At 41.9% G+C, this 12,714-nt stretch overlaps 1 protein-coding gene across 1 annotated transcript in view; it reads left to right on the forward strand.

Moving 5' to 3' along the window:
* The window catches only part of USPL1 (ubiquitin specific peptidase like 1), a 116,333-nt gene that overhangs the window by 64,383 nt on the left and 39,236 nt on the right, over nt 1–12,714 (forward strand). The window contains exons 8-11 of the mRNA XM_073583167.1: nt 2,160–2,201; nt 2,392–2,457; nt 3,875–3,913; nt 4,164–4,221. Of these exons, the coding sequence (XP_073439268.1) occupies nt 3,883–3,913; nt 4,164–4,221 (89 nt within the window). The 5' untranslated portion in view covers nt 2,160–2,201; nt 2,392–2,457; nt 3,875–3,882. The remainder of the gene's footprint in view (nt 1–2,159; nt 2,202–2,391; nt 2,458–3,874; nt 3,914–4,163; nt 4,222–12,714) is intronic.

Here is a 12,714-nt window from a genome sequence, read left to right on the forward strand (position 1 = left end):
TGTTGCAGACACTGCACACGCCAGTCTTCCTCTGACAAGTTCCCGTGGGTGTCCTGCACCGCTGCATCACAGTCTCTTTACTCTCACAGCCGTACACAGTCCAGGATATCCACCAGATCGCAGCCGGGCACCATATCCACCTGTTTTGCAATCATTACACACACCAGCCTTCTTTCGGGCACAGGACTGTCCACCTCCGAGACCAGTCACCGTGGACAACTTGCATCTCTGTGTACACTGCGGGTGCCAGGCTATTCAGCTGCCCTGGCTGCTGGCTCCACTGGCCTGCGCTGCTTCACACACACAGCCACCACTCTGCAGGCCTCTGCTCTGCACATCAGCACACAACAGACTGACACTGATTCTGCACCTGACACTCCCATACCCCTTACTACAGGGATTTTAACTCAGAACCTGTGGCCTTCAGCCACATGGAAAATCCGGGCCGGAAATGAAATGGACTGCACCACTGACATACTGCAATCAGTTTCAAAATACCTATTCCAGAGCAGGTTTTCCTCTCGTCTGTCTTGGACAATAGCCTGTCCAAGACTATACTTGTTTTTTTATTATTATTAAACTGCATTCCAATCACCAATATGCCCGTGACTGCCATGCACAACCTGGGGAGAACACACAGCGACCCATACCTGTGATGTCGGTCACTGCTTGACCATTGCAATCCCAGGTATGCCTGTGAACGCAATACATTCCCATAGCATCAATACGCCTCCGTGCGTATCCTGGGGAGACTACACAGCGCTCCCTAGCTGTAACAGGGGTCACTGCCTCACACTACATAGCATACTATTTTTAGGCCTAAAAGTGCCTCCTGCTGGAGCTGTGCAGTACTGTGCGGTGTCCTCTAAAATTCTGAATTTGTCAAAAAAGTCTTATACCTATCCGTGAATGGTGTATCTATCCGCACTGCGGTGGGTTCTCACAATGTGATCACAGTGCATCTTTTGGCAAGTATTTTGAAAATGCAGCAGTTTTCCTTTGATTTTGGGAAAACATAACAGAAAATGCACCATTGTTGCATTGTATGAACCCACTGTAACACTCCCTATAAAAGAGCAATTACAATACTTCATTGGTGAGATCTATTCATTTATTGCTGCATCTAATCCGTGTTATGTGTCCAGTAGTGAGGGAGAAGTGGGCAGCGATGACATAGATATTTATTAGTAACTGATGAATGACTCGATATAACTGTGTAGAAAGGAGACGTAAAACATTGCTGTACACATTGATTTCGGGGTACCCTACACCAGGGTTATAGTGGGCACAATTCTCTGAGCTCTTGTCTGAGCAGCGCTGCTGCCGCTTCAATGTGGCCATGGGGAACTGACAATGGTTTTGCTAATGGCCACAGTGACTGTCCAAGATGAAGGTAGAGGTGCTGGAGGGTGGTGCAGGGGAGGGAGACATCATATTTATAATTACACATTCATTCTCTTGGGATACAACATGGATGTTAAACTCAGGACAATGGGCCAAATCTGGCCTATAGTATGATTATACTTGGCCTCTTAGAAAAAAAACAAATGTCCACTAGAGCTGGCCTGCCAGTAGACAGCACTAATACTACAAATCCTGAGTTTCTGCTCCGGCACGTTCCCTGGTTATTACAAGGCTGTTTACACATGGCCCCGTAGTAATGTGCTCTGCCATCCCCACAATCCTAACTTCTCCTGCAGTATTGGGGTTCTCCCTACCTAAGGAACATTCCCCAAACACATTCCCCCCTTTTCTCCCTTTTTTTCCGTCAGGATTAATAATATAAATATCAAGGTTGGCCCACAACTTGGTCTAAGTTCTTAATTTTTGCCCATTGTGTCATCCTTGGATACAGCATGGCTGTATATACTGTACTGTACATAATGATAACTGATGTTAAAAGAGTCCAAAAACAAAAGGCATGTGAGGATAAAAACCCTCCGTTTGTTCTGAGGCTTTCACATGCGGATGTAAAGGTTCTTACATAATAGGAGTGAAGTTTATGGACTCCATTGTTGGTTATGTTTTTTTATCTACTCTCTATATCTGCATCCCTGATTGCTACAACTTCAGTCACTGCATTTATTTAGGAGACACACTGCACAGATGATATTTTCTAACTATCTCTATTTCTAATGAAAACTTTAATTTTATTATAGACATGAAATAAAGACAGCATGGGCCGACACAGCGCCAATCCCGTAAGTAATAAGAGCAATCATGGCCGCATTTACTCCAATGTAACCTTGGACTTTTAAACATTGTTGTCATATTGTGTCATAAGCGCAGGACATTACACAGGACAATATCACTGTATAAATCCTCACAGACTGATCAGAATGATAATGTGAACTGTCTGTGCCTCAATTTGCTATTTTGGATTTTTTTAAGACAAAAACGGAAATGGTGGATGCCAAAGTGCATGCGAGGAAGGAACAGCAGCCCTGTCAAAAACATGTAAGTATTTTAACCCTTCCCACAAATGGACTAATTGCTAATTGCTGTCTTCTACACTTTTCCTTCCTCCCCTGCTCAGGAGCTGTGGTATAATCAGACCATGTTCCTGCAAGGTCAGACACAGCCATTACACAGTACACAGCAGGGGCACATTTATAAGATAATCTCAGCACAGGGACATTATTGTTAATCACATCCAATTGTGTAACTTATTTTAATTAGAAGATCTATTGATTAAGAAAGAGGCACCACTAACCAGAGTCCGGGTTGGGTTGTTAAAAAAAATCCTAATCTCTCATGATCCCCTGTCGCACCATCAAATCCATTATTATTAAATGGAAAAATTATGGTCCCATAACAAACCTGCCAAGAGAGAGCCGCCCACCAAAACTCTCAGCCCGGGCAAGGAGGGCATTAGTCAGAAAGGCAGCACAGACACCAAAGGTAACCTGAAGGAACTGCAGAGTTCGCAAGCAGAGACTGGAGTATCTGTCCATACCACCACAATAAGCCATACACTCCATAAAAAAACCTTTACTTACACACAAAAATTGTCTTGTTTTGAGTTTCCGAAAAGACATGTGGGAGACCGCACAAATGTATGGAGAAAGGTGCTGTGGTCAGATGAGACCAAAATTTAACTTTTTGGCTACCAAGGTAAACACTATATCTGGCGTCAAACCAATACAGCTCATCCCCCAAAGAACACCATCCCTGCTGTGAAACGTGGTGGCAGCATCATGATGTAGGGATATTTTTCAGCAGAAAGGATAGGAAAAATGGTCCAAATTGAGAAGATGGATGGTGCAAAATACAGGGATATTTTTGAGCAAAACCTGTCTCAGTCTGTAAGTGATTTGAGACTGTGACAGAGGTTTGCTTCCAACAAGACCCAAAGCATACTGCAAAAGCAACACAAGTGGTTTAAAGGAAAAAATGTAAATGTTTTGGAGGGGTCTAGTCAAAGCCCAGACCCTAATCCAATTGAGAATCTGTGGTCAGCTTGAAGATTGCTGTTCACCAGAGGAGACATCTAACTTGAAGCTGAAGCAGTTTTGCCTTGAGGAGTGGGAAAAAGTCACAGTGAAAAGATGTGGAAAGCTCATAGAGACTTATCCAAAGCGACTTGCAGCTGTAAATGCCACAAAAGGAGTCTCTACAAAGTACTGAGTTTAGGGGGGTGACTAGTTATGCACACTGAAGTTATTTTGTCCCATTTGTTGTTTGCTTAACAATAAAAAGAAAACCAAGTGCTCACAGTTGTAGGCATGTTATTTACATGAAGTGATGCAAACCCTCAAAAAAAAACACTGAAATTCCAGCTGGTGAGGTAGCAAACCACAAAAATGCCACGGTGAGTGAATACCTTCACATTTTACATGGTATTTATTTGAGATTTCTTCTATTGCTTCAACAGCGAAGGTGATGAAAAAGAAAAAGAGAGTCGTACACCAAAGTAAGGAAGAACTTCTCCCATTGTTATATATGACATATTGGTAAACTAAGGCTCATAGTAGCAGGGGTAGATATACTTTGTGTCTTCCCTTTATAGCTTTACACTATATTTATCATTCAAATGGAAAAAAACAATATATTTAGGTGTCTATCTATGTGTCCCATAATGAGAGAAAAGCATTTCCCTTTTCAGTTCCTGTTTTCCAAACTCACTTACCTTCCTGTCTTTTCTTCTCCATTCTAAACACTAGGCTCCTCAGAAACTTTTTCTGCTGCTTCAGCAGCGCCATGGCATAATAAAGAAAAAACGTAAGTATATTTTTTTTATTGAAAAATTTTAAGATTTACAAACTCTAATCTGTATCATCTTAAGTGTTGATTTATTTTCATATAAACAACCGGGTGGTGACAAATAAGTTTAATTCTTTTGAAAAAACACAGAATTATATGCTGATGAGGGCAGGTAGGTTGGTGTGTAAGAGGAGAGATAGGACACAATTATTTTTCAATCAAAGATAGATTGTTTTTACAGAAGCAAGGCACTGCCATGGGTATGACCTGTGTGCCATTATATGAAAATTTATTTCTTGGCCTATGGGAGAGGGAGATTTTTCAAGGTGTCCCCCAGTCCACTTCCCATGTGCAATGATGATAAAGGGACATCGATGACCTGCTAATAATTTGACAGGGCACCAAATTGAAAAATGTTATGACTGTGTTGAACAGCAACAACTTTAATAACAGGCTCATGTACAAGTTTCATAAACGTAATAGAAAAAACTGACGGCACATCTAGAACTAGTCTGAATAGGTGCATTCATCTTTTGGCCAAATTTTGTGCTAAGTATCTCATATGTTTTTCTAGATTACAAAAGCCATTTTGCTATTCATATTTCACTTATTTCATATTTGATATGCCTTACAAAAGCCATTATGAAATGTATTACTAAAGCCATTTTGCTATTCGTATTTCACATATTTCATATTTGGTGTGCTACCATTTTCTAATTTAATATGCAAGTTTCATAAACAACATATTGATATTTTGGCTATCCAACTCACATCAGGGGATGGCCTAATACAGATGTATTCAGAAAGGAGATATCAATTCATTATTGCACACATCTTTAGCCCATATTAGATTAACTATACCGGCCATTCCCACTGATCGGTTCCTGTGGATGAGGAGGATCTGTTCTTCTGAGGAAAGTTTTGAGACAAGCAGATGATCTGAAAAATAAGATTTTTGGCTCGAAGTTATAGAAAAAGGACTATCAAATATGGCTATTGCCGTGCTAAATCTACATCCCGCTTGAATTTATTGACCTCCACTTCGAAAAAATCCCACATTGAGATTTCCACCTATTTATAATTCTCAATGGGAGGTCATCTGTGACATTTTGCAAAAACAATGGCCTATCAAAAAAACTGACCCAACGTTGGCTGTGAAATCTCCTAAAGTTCCCTTATTGACAACTAAAAGGAATAAAAACTTGAAGGATTTGCTGGTCAGGAGCCACTATGTGGCCAGTGTATTCAATACTGAATGCAGGGGACGGAAGTGGGGTTGTTTCCCCTGCAGAGACTGTATTGCATGTAAAAACATCATTAACTCCTTTACATTTGATTCTACAGATGGGAAAAAAAATTTACATCACAAACTACACATCATGCGGCACTACACGATAATTACTTATGTAGGTTTAACTTCCTGGGAACTACATATATACGGACCAGAGAGCATGTCAGAGATACCCAGGCAGAACATAAGGCCACGTTCCCACGTTCAGTATTTGGTCAGTATTTGACATCAGTATTTGTAAGCCAAAACCAGGAGAGGAACAATCAAAGGAAAAGTATAATAGAAACACGTCACCACTTCTGGATTTATCACCCACTCCTGGTTTTGGCTTACAAACACAGATGTAAAATACTGACCTAATACTGACCGTGTGAACGTGGCCTAAGATTGGTGACATCTTCGTGCTCAAGTATATTCCAAGGCACTTCACCTCCTGTCATAGCTGTGACCCTACTGGTTTTAAAGATGCGAGACGTCGCAGGCTCCACTGTGGCAACAGGGGGGAGGATGTCAAACTTTGGGAACCATGGAAAAATATTCTTCCAGTTTCTATTTATTATTTTTTCATTACTTTTTATCATTTTTTTATTTTTTCTACAAAAAAACATTATTTTCTTTTTAAATTATTTCAAGTATGATTTTTGTATAAATTGGTTACAACAAAAGATTACATAGCAGTGATATGTCTTATCATGCATGCTCCTAGGCAGAACCAGTCTATGTCCATACATCGCTGCCGTTCCCGGCTCAGAAACTGGCAAATCCTAGTAGCACATGTTGTGTGCGCTGGGGGATTCAGGTCCGCCACACCCTCCAACCCAGCAGCGTTCATCTATTATTAACCCCTTCACGTCCATTGACGGACACAGTCCATCATGGCCGGGTGTGTTAGGCGTCGAGATTCCCCCACTGCACAGGGGGAATCTCAAGCCATGTCTTCTGCGGTCTCCATTTCCTCTGCGGCCGCAGAGATTCCTGCTCAGCAGACGTTGGCCCCGGCGTCTTGCCCAGGCTAATGCTAAGCGTCTGGTTGCTCCTTCAGGCTCTGCTGTAACACCAGGCTTGAGCTAGCAACAAACAGACTCTCCAGGGACTAAGTCCTGTATTTTGCCCACTGAGCATACCCGTGGGACGACCTCTCATTGGAGGTCAGAGGTCACATGCGCAGGTCCCGTTCCTGCTCTGATTGGTCCACTGGGAAGGTCCTGGAAGGACGCCGCTATAAAAGATAAGAGAATAAACCGTAGCACTACTGTGAAGGTGCTCAAGTAGGTTCCCAAGCCAGTAAGATAGAAGTAAGAAACTTGGCACTCAACTTATAAGGAAATCCAGATTTTTTATTTAGGCAGTCACAAAAACAGAGGACGTTTCGGTCCCAGTTGGACCTTCATCAGCCCGACTGCTGTATGAATAAATATAGTTACAGGGCTAAATGTGCCTGTAGGTGAAGGTGGTGTAGCAGCAACCGTAATTAGAGTTTAGTCCTGCAACTATGAGAAGGGGTGTATAGGTCAAAGCTGACCAAAAGCATGGATTGGAATCTGACTACGGTGGATTCCGGGTCAGTGTAGGAGAGGCTAAACACAGCGCCTGCTTTTGGTCAGCTTTGACCTATACACCCCTTCTTATAGTTGCAGGACTAAATTCTAATTATGGTTGCTGCTACGCCACCTTCACCTACAGGCACATTTAGCCCTGTAACTACTTCATACTTATTCATACAGCAGTCGGGCTGATGAAGGTCCAACTGGGACCGAAACGTCCTCTGTTTTTGTGACTGCCTAAATAAAAAATCTGGATTTCCTTATCATAAGTTGAGTGCCAAGTTTCTTACTTCTATCCACCGCTATAAGAGTCGCACGGCCATGCGCTAGTATAGACTCTTATGGGTAGTTGTGTGTGTGAAGATGGATGCATGAGACTGCTGACTCATTATGATCCCCTCCCTTTGGTTGTGTATGGTATAGGGGTCACAGAGTCAGAGTCCGCACCAGTAGTGGCATAGTCTATGTGCCAGAGCATCCCGCTCTCCACACGAGCGTTAGCGCCATATAGTGCCATCCAGCACAAGGCACCTCTGCACCGCAGCGTTCCTTACAGAGGCGCTATGCGCTAGTTAAGCGCTTTTCTCCCTGCTCTGGGTGGTTAGTGGCGTCCTCCGGAGTGGTGCAGTGCGCGCTTGGTGCAATTAATATTTATCTGTTCTCTTCCTGGCACCGCAGCTGCGGCGCCAAGCGCTAGTGGTCTAGAGGGACTCTAGCCCTGAGTCTCTGGGGCAGAGTTCTGTGACTGTTAGCTAGTGCTCACCCAGCTGAGCCCTGTGAGTATTAACAGGCTCCGGCATTTGTTTCAGCAGCTCTGTGAGGTAACAGAGTTCGCTCCTGTGCACACCGGGTCAGCGAATATCCCGTCGGTGTTCACTTAGTTCTCCGCCATTACCGAGCAGCAGTTTACCATCTCTTCTCGGTGGACCCCGGGCTGCGAACGCACCTTATTCCATCGTTATTTGGTGTGTTCCACAAGCCCGTAACAGGGTGTCAGTTCCCGCACCAGGATGGACGGTGTCCGTCATGCATTTAAATTATCACTGCATGTAAGCAGCAGTGATAGTTCAGTGCCGACAGCTGTCTGTGACAGCTGAGAGACACGGCAACGGGTGCAGGGACTCATGCCGTCGGTCCCTGCACCCAGATTGTTGTGATCGGTCAGTCAATCTGACTGACCAATCACAGCATGAACGCGCAGGACATGCTGAAATATTAGCACCTCCCGCCCGGTCAGTGCAGGAGCTCAGCGATGCCAGTGGCTGAGCTTCTGCACTGACAGCCAAGAGCAGTGTCCGCGCCGTCCCTGGCTATTAACCCTCTAACTGCTGCGATCGAGCGTGATCGCAGTGTTCAGGAGTGAGGCAGAGGGACGGGAGCTCCATCTGAATTCCGATCGGCGTCATCACGGGGCCCGATCGTTGCCAAGACAACCCCGGGTCATCAAGCTACGGAAAGCATCTGAGACCATGCTCACAGCATGGTCTCAGATGCTTTAAATATAGGTATAATGCACTGCAATTCTAGTGCATTGCAATGCATTATACCTTCAATCAAAGTGAAAAAAGTGACAGTACCATAAAGGGACTTGGTAAAAAAAAAACCACCACATTTTTTAAAAAATATGTAAAGAAAAAATATTACAAAATAATAATAATTTTAAAAAATCCACTAATAAATACCCAATTCTTTGTAAAAAAAAAAAAAAGAAATAAACAAAAAAAGTACACTTTGGTATTGCCGCGTCTGTAAAAATCTGATCTATAAAAGTGTCACGCTAGTTAACCCCTTCAGTGAACGCTGTAAAAAAAAACAAAAAAGTAGCAAATTATGCTTTATCATCATACCGTTTGGAAAAAGTGGCATAAAACGCAATCAAAAATACGAATGTAAATAAAAATAGTATCACTGAAAACGCCATCTTGTCCTGCAAAAAAAAAAAAAGCCGCCATACAGCTCCATCAGCGGAAAAATAAAAAAGTTATAGCTCTCAGAATAAAACAATGCTAAAATTATTATTTTTTCTATAAGTTTTTATTATTTAAAAAAGCCAAAACATAAAAAAGATATAAATGTAGCATCGCTGTAATCATTCTGACCCGAAGAATAAAACTGCCTTATCAATTTTACCAAATGCAGAATGGAGAGAAAAAAGAAAAACAATTCCTCAATTTCTGGTTTTTGCTCATTCTGCCTCCACAAAAATCGGAACAGAAAGCGATCAAAAATGTCATGTGCCCAAAAATGGTACAAATAAAAATGTCAGCTCGTCCCACAAAAAAGAAGCCCTCACATGACTGTCGGCCGAAATATGGAAAAATTATAGCTCTCAAAATATGGCGATGCAAAAACTTCTTCTTGCAAAAAAAAAAGTGTCTTTTAGTGTGTGACAGAAGCTAAACATAACAAATGGATATAAATCTGGTATCGCTGTAATCGCACCGACCTGAAGAATAAAGTCACCTACTCACTTATACCGCTCGAGGAATGGCGTAAAAAATAAAACCAATTATTCACCTGCTGTGAATTTGTTCATTCTGCCTCCCAAAGACGCAGTAAGGTTTGGCGCACACTTATCTTGTGCTATACGCTGAGCGCTTGCATTGGGGTTTCCATGTAAATCTCTGAAATATGTGATTCAGACAGAACCACTGGCAGAAGATTCCCTATAATGAGGCAGATGGAGGCACTGTGAATGTCATAGGACCTGTGATCCGGCGGTGTCCGTCTTTTTCGGTGTGCATAAAAACGCAGTCCACCATAGTTTTCTGCACCTCTGACAGGAAGGACGACGCTGAACAGAGGCCAGACGGAGTCCAGAGTAAGGCCGGGGTCACACTTGAGAGTGCAATGTGAGAAACTCGCGCGAGTTTCTTACCTCAATACCCGACACTGCCGCTGGCATTCGAGACCGGAGTGTGCGGCTGCATGGTGTTATATTCAGCTGAACGCTCCGGTCTGGCCCACCGGCGACAGTGCTGGGTATTGAGGAGAGAGACTCATGCGAGTTTCTCGCATTGCACTCGTAAGTATGACCCTGGCCTAACTCTGCTGCTTCATTACAGTGATTGGATCCCTCAGGGGTTTCATCTGTCACGTAGCTTGGAGATTTTGATGGAAACCCCAAAGCATGTGCTCAGTGTAGAGTGCCAGATAAATGTGATCACAAACATGTTCCCAAAAAAAGCTTCAACTGAATCCACAAAAAAAGTCCTCACTCAGGTCTGTCATCTGTTAACAGAAATATAGGGGGCTTCCACGTTACTGGTAACACAAAGGCTCTGGAAAAGCCAAAAGAAATTCTGTAAATTTGTATTAAAATGTTAAATCTGGGGCTAAAACAAAATGGTTCTGGTAAAAATGTATTATTTTTTCTTCACTAACTAATGGTATAAAATTCTGTGACACACCTTTGGTATCAATATGATCATTACACCCATAAATTAATTCATTGAGAGGTGTAGTTTGTAAAATGGGGTTACTTATGGGGCGTTCTACTGTTCTGTCACCTCAGGGACTCTCCCAGTGGGTCATTGCACCCTCAAACCATAAAAGTAAAATTTGCACTATAATATGGCACTCCTTCCCTTTTGAGCTTTGCACTGTGCCTCAAAAGTAGTTTTCACCCACACATGGGGCATTGGCACACTCAGGAGAAGTTGCACAACAAATTCTGGGGTGCATTTTCTCCTGTTGAGAAAATAAATAGCATGGGGCTAAAAGAAAAATTTTGCAGGAAAAATGTGTTTTTTTTAAATCTTCTTAGGCGGGTTTCACATTAGCGTTCGGCTGAGCTGCATACTTCCTCCATTAAGCTTCACCTACTTCCGCACTTCTTCCGTTTAGCTCTGCCTACTTCTGCACATTATAAACCTCAAATGGCGCTCCTTCCCTTCCGAGCGCCTAAAGATTGGTCTTCCTCCACACATGGGGTATCGGTGTACTAAGGAGAAATTGCACAACAAATATTGTTGTTCATTTTCTCCTGATACCCTTGACAAAATAAAAAAAAAGTGTCCGAATTAAAATTTTTGTGAAAAAAAGTTAAATGTTCATTTTTTTCCTTCCACATTGCTTCAATTCTTGTGACGCACCTGAATGGTTAATAAACTTCTTGAATGCGGTTTTGAGCACCTTGAGGGGTGCAGTTTTTAGAATGGTGTCACTTTTGGGTATTTTCTGTGATATTAATCCCCGAAACTCACTTCAAATGAGAGGTGGTTCCTAAACAAAATGGTTTTGTAAATTTTGTTGAAAAAAAATGGGAAATTGCTGGTCAACTTTTAACCCTTATAACTTCCTAACAAAAAAATTATGTTTCCAAAATAGTGCTGATGTAAAGTAGACACATGGGAAATGTTATGTATTAACTATTGTGTGTGACATATCTCTCTGATTTAAGGGTATACAAATTTAAAGTTTGAAAATAGTGACATTTTCAACATTTTTGTCAAATTTACATTTTTTTCACAAATAAACACAAGAACTTTTGAAGAAATGTTACCACTATAATAATGTAAAATACGTCATGAAAAAACAGCCTCAGAATCAGCGGGATCCGTTGAAGCGTTCCAAAGTTACAACCACATAAAGAGTCAGAATGGAAAATTAAGGCCTTGTCATTAACCTACAAATTCGCTTGGTCCTTAACGGGTTAAAGGACTTGTCCGGTCAAAACCGGTAAGCCTGCCGAAATGAGCGGTAGGCCGGGGTCACACTAGAGAGGAATACGGACGAGTGAGAGGCGTTAAAAGCACGCATTACACACCGACAAATTATTCTCTATGGGGCAGCTCCCATCAGCCGTATATTTCTCGTCTGTATTCTACGCTCCGTGCCAATCGCAGCATGCTGCGATTGTCAGCGTACTACGGCCGTAATACGCCAATGCAAGTCTATGGGTGCGCAAAAAATACGGATTACACACGGACCACCCATGTGACTTGCGAGAAATACGCACCCGGTGTCTTTTAGAAAACCCGGCAATTCAGTGTGCAACACAGTAAACTCACACTGACAGGTTTTATAACACAGACGAAAGAATAAATATAGACACAGAGAATACATATATATATATATATATATATACATGTCATTGACACACATATATATATATATTTCACAGAGTTCTTCACAGCAGAAATTTATATTTCACAGAGTTCTTCATAGCAGAATAGCCGCTAATTCATTGACAAATTACCCCGGGAGCCCGCACATTTTTTTTTTACAACGAATTAACTCCTTAAATTAATACCTACACCTCCCAAATTTTACACATCAACCCTCATCTAATTACTAATGAAGGACATACAAAAAAAAAACCATGAAATGAAATGCTTTACTGTATGTAAACCATGTGTCATTTCATGTCGGGTTGGGGAATGATTTAACAAAAGTCGGCAATTGAATTAGCGGCTATTCTGCTATGAAGAACTCTGTGAAATATAAATATATATATATGTGTGTGTCTCAATGACATGTATATATATATATATATGTATTCTATGTGTCTAATCTATTCTTTCGTTTGTGTTATAAAACCTATCATAGGGCTCCATTATATGTCCATTTTGCAAGCCGGCGAGAAAATCTCGCCATACGGATTGCATACTGATTACATACGGATGCAGACATGCGCAAAATACGTGACCACACCTTGCTTACGGATGACATACG

This window comes from Dendrobates tinctorius, unplaced genomic scaffold (genome assembly GCF_039654945.1).
Source record: "Dendrobates tinctorius isolate UK_male_01 unplaced genomic scaffold, ASM3965494v1 ptg000075l, whole genome shotgun sequence".
Taxonomy (NCBI): domain Eukaryota; kingdom Metazoa; phylum Chordata; class Amphibia; order Anura; family Dendrobatidae; genus Dendrobates; species Dendrobates tinctorius.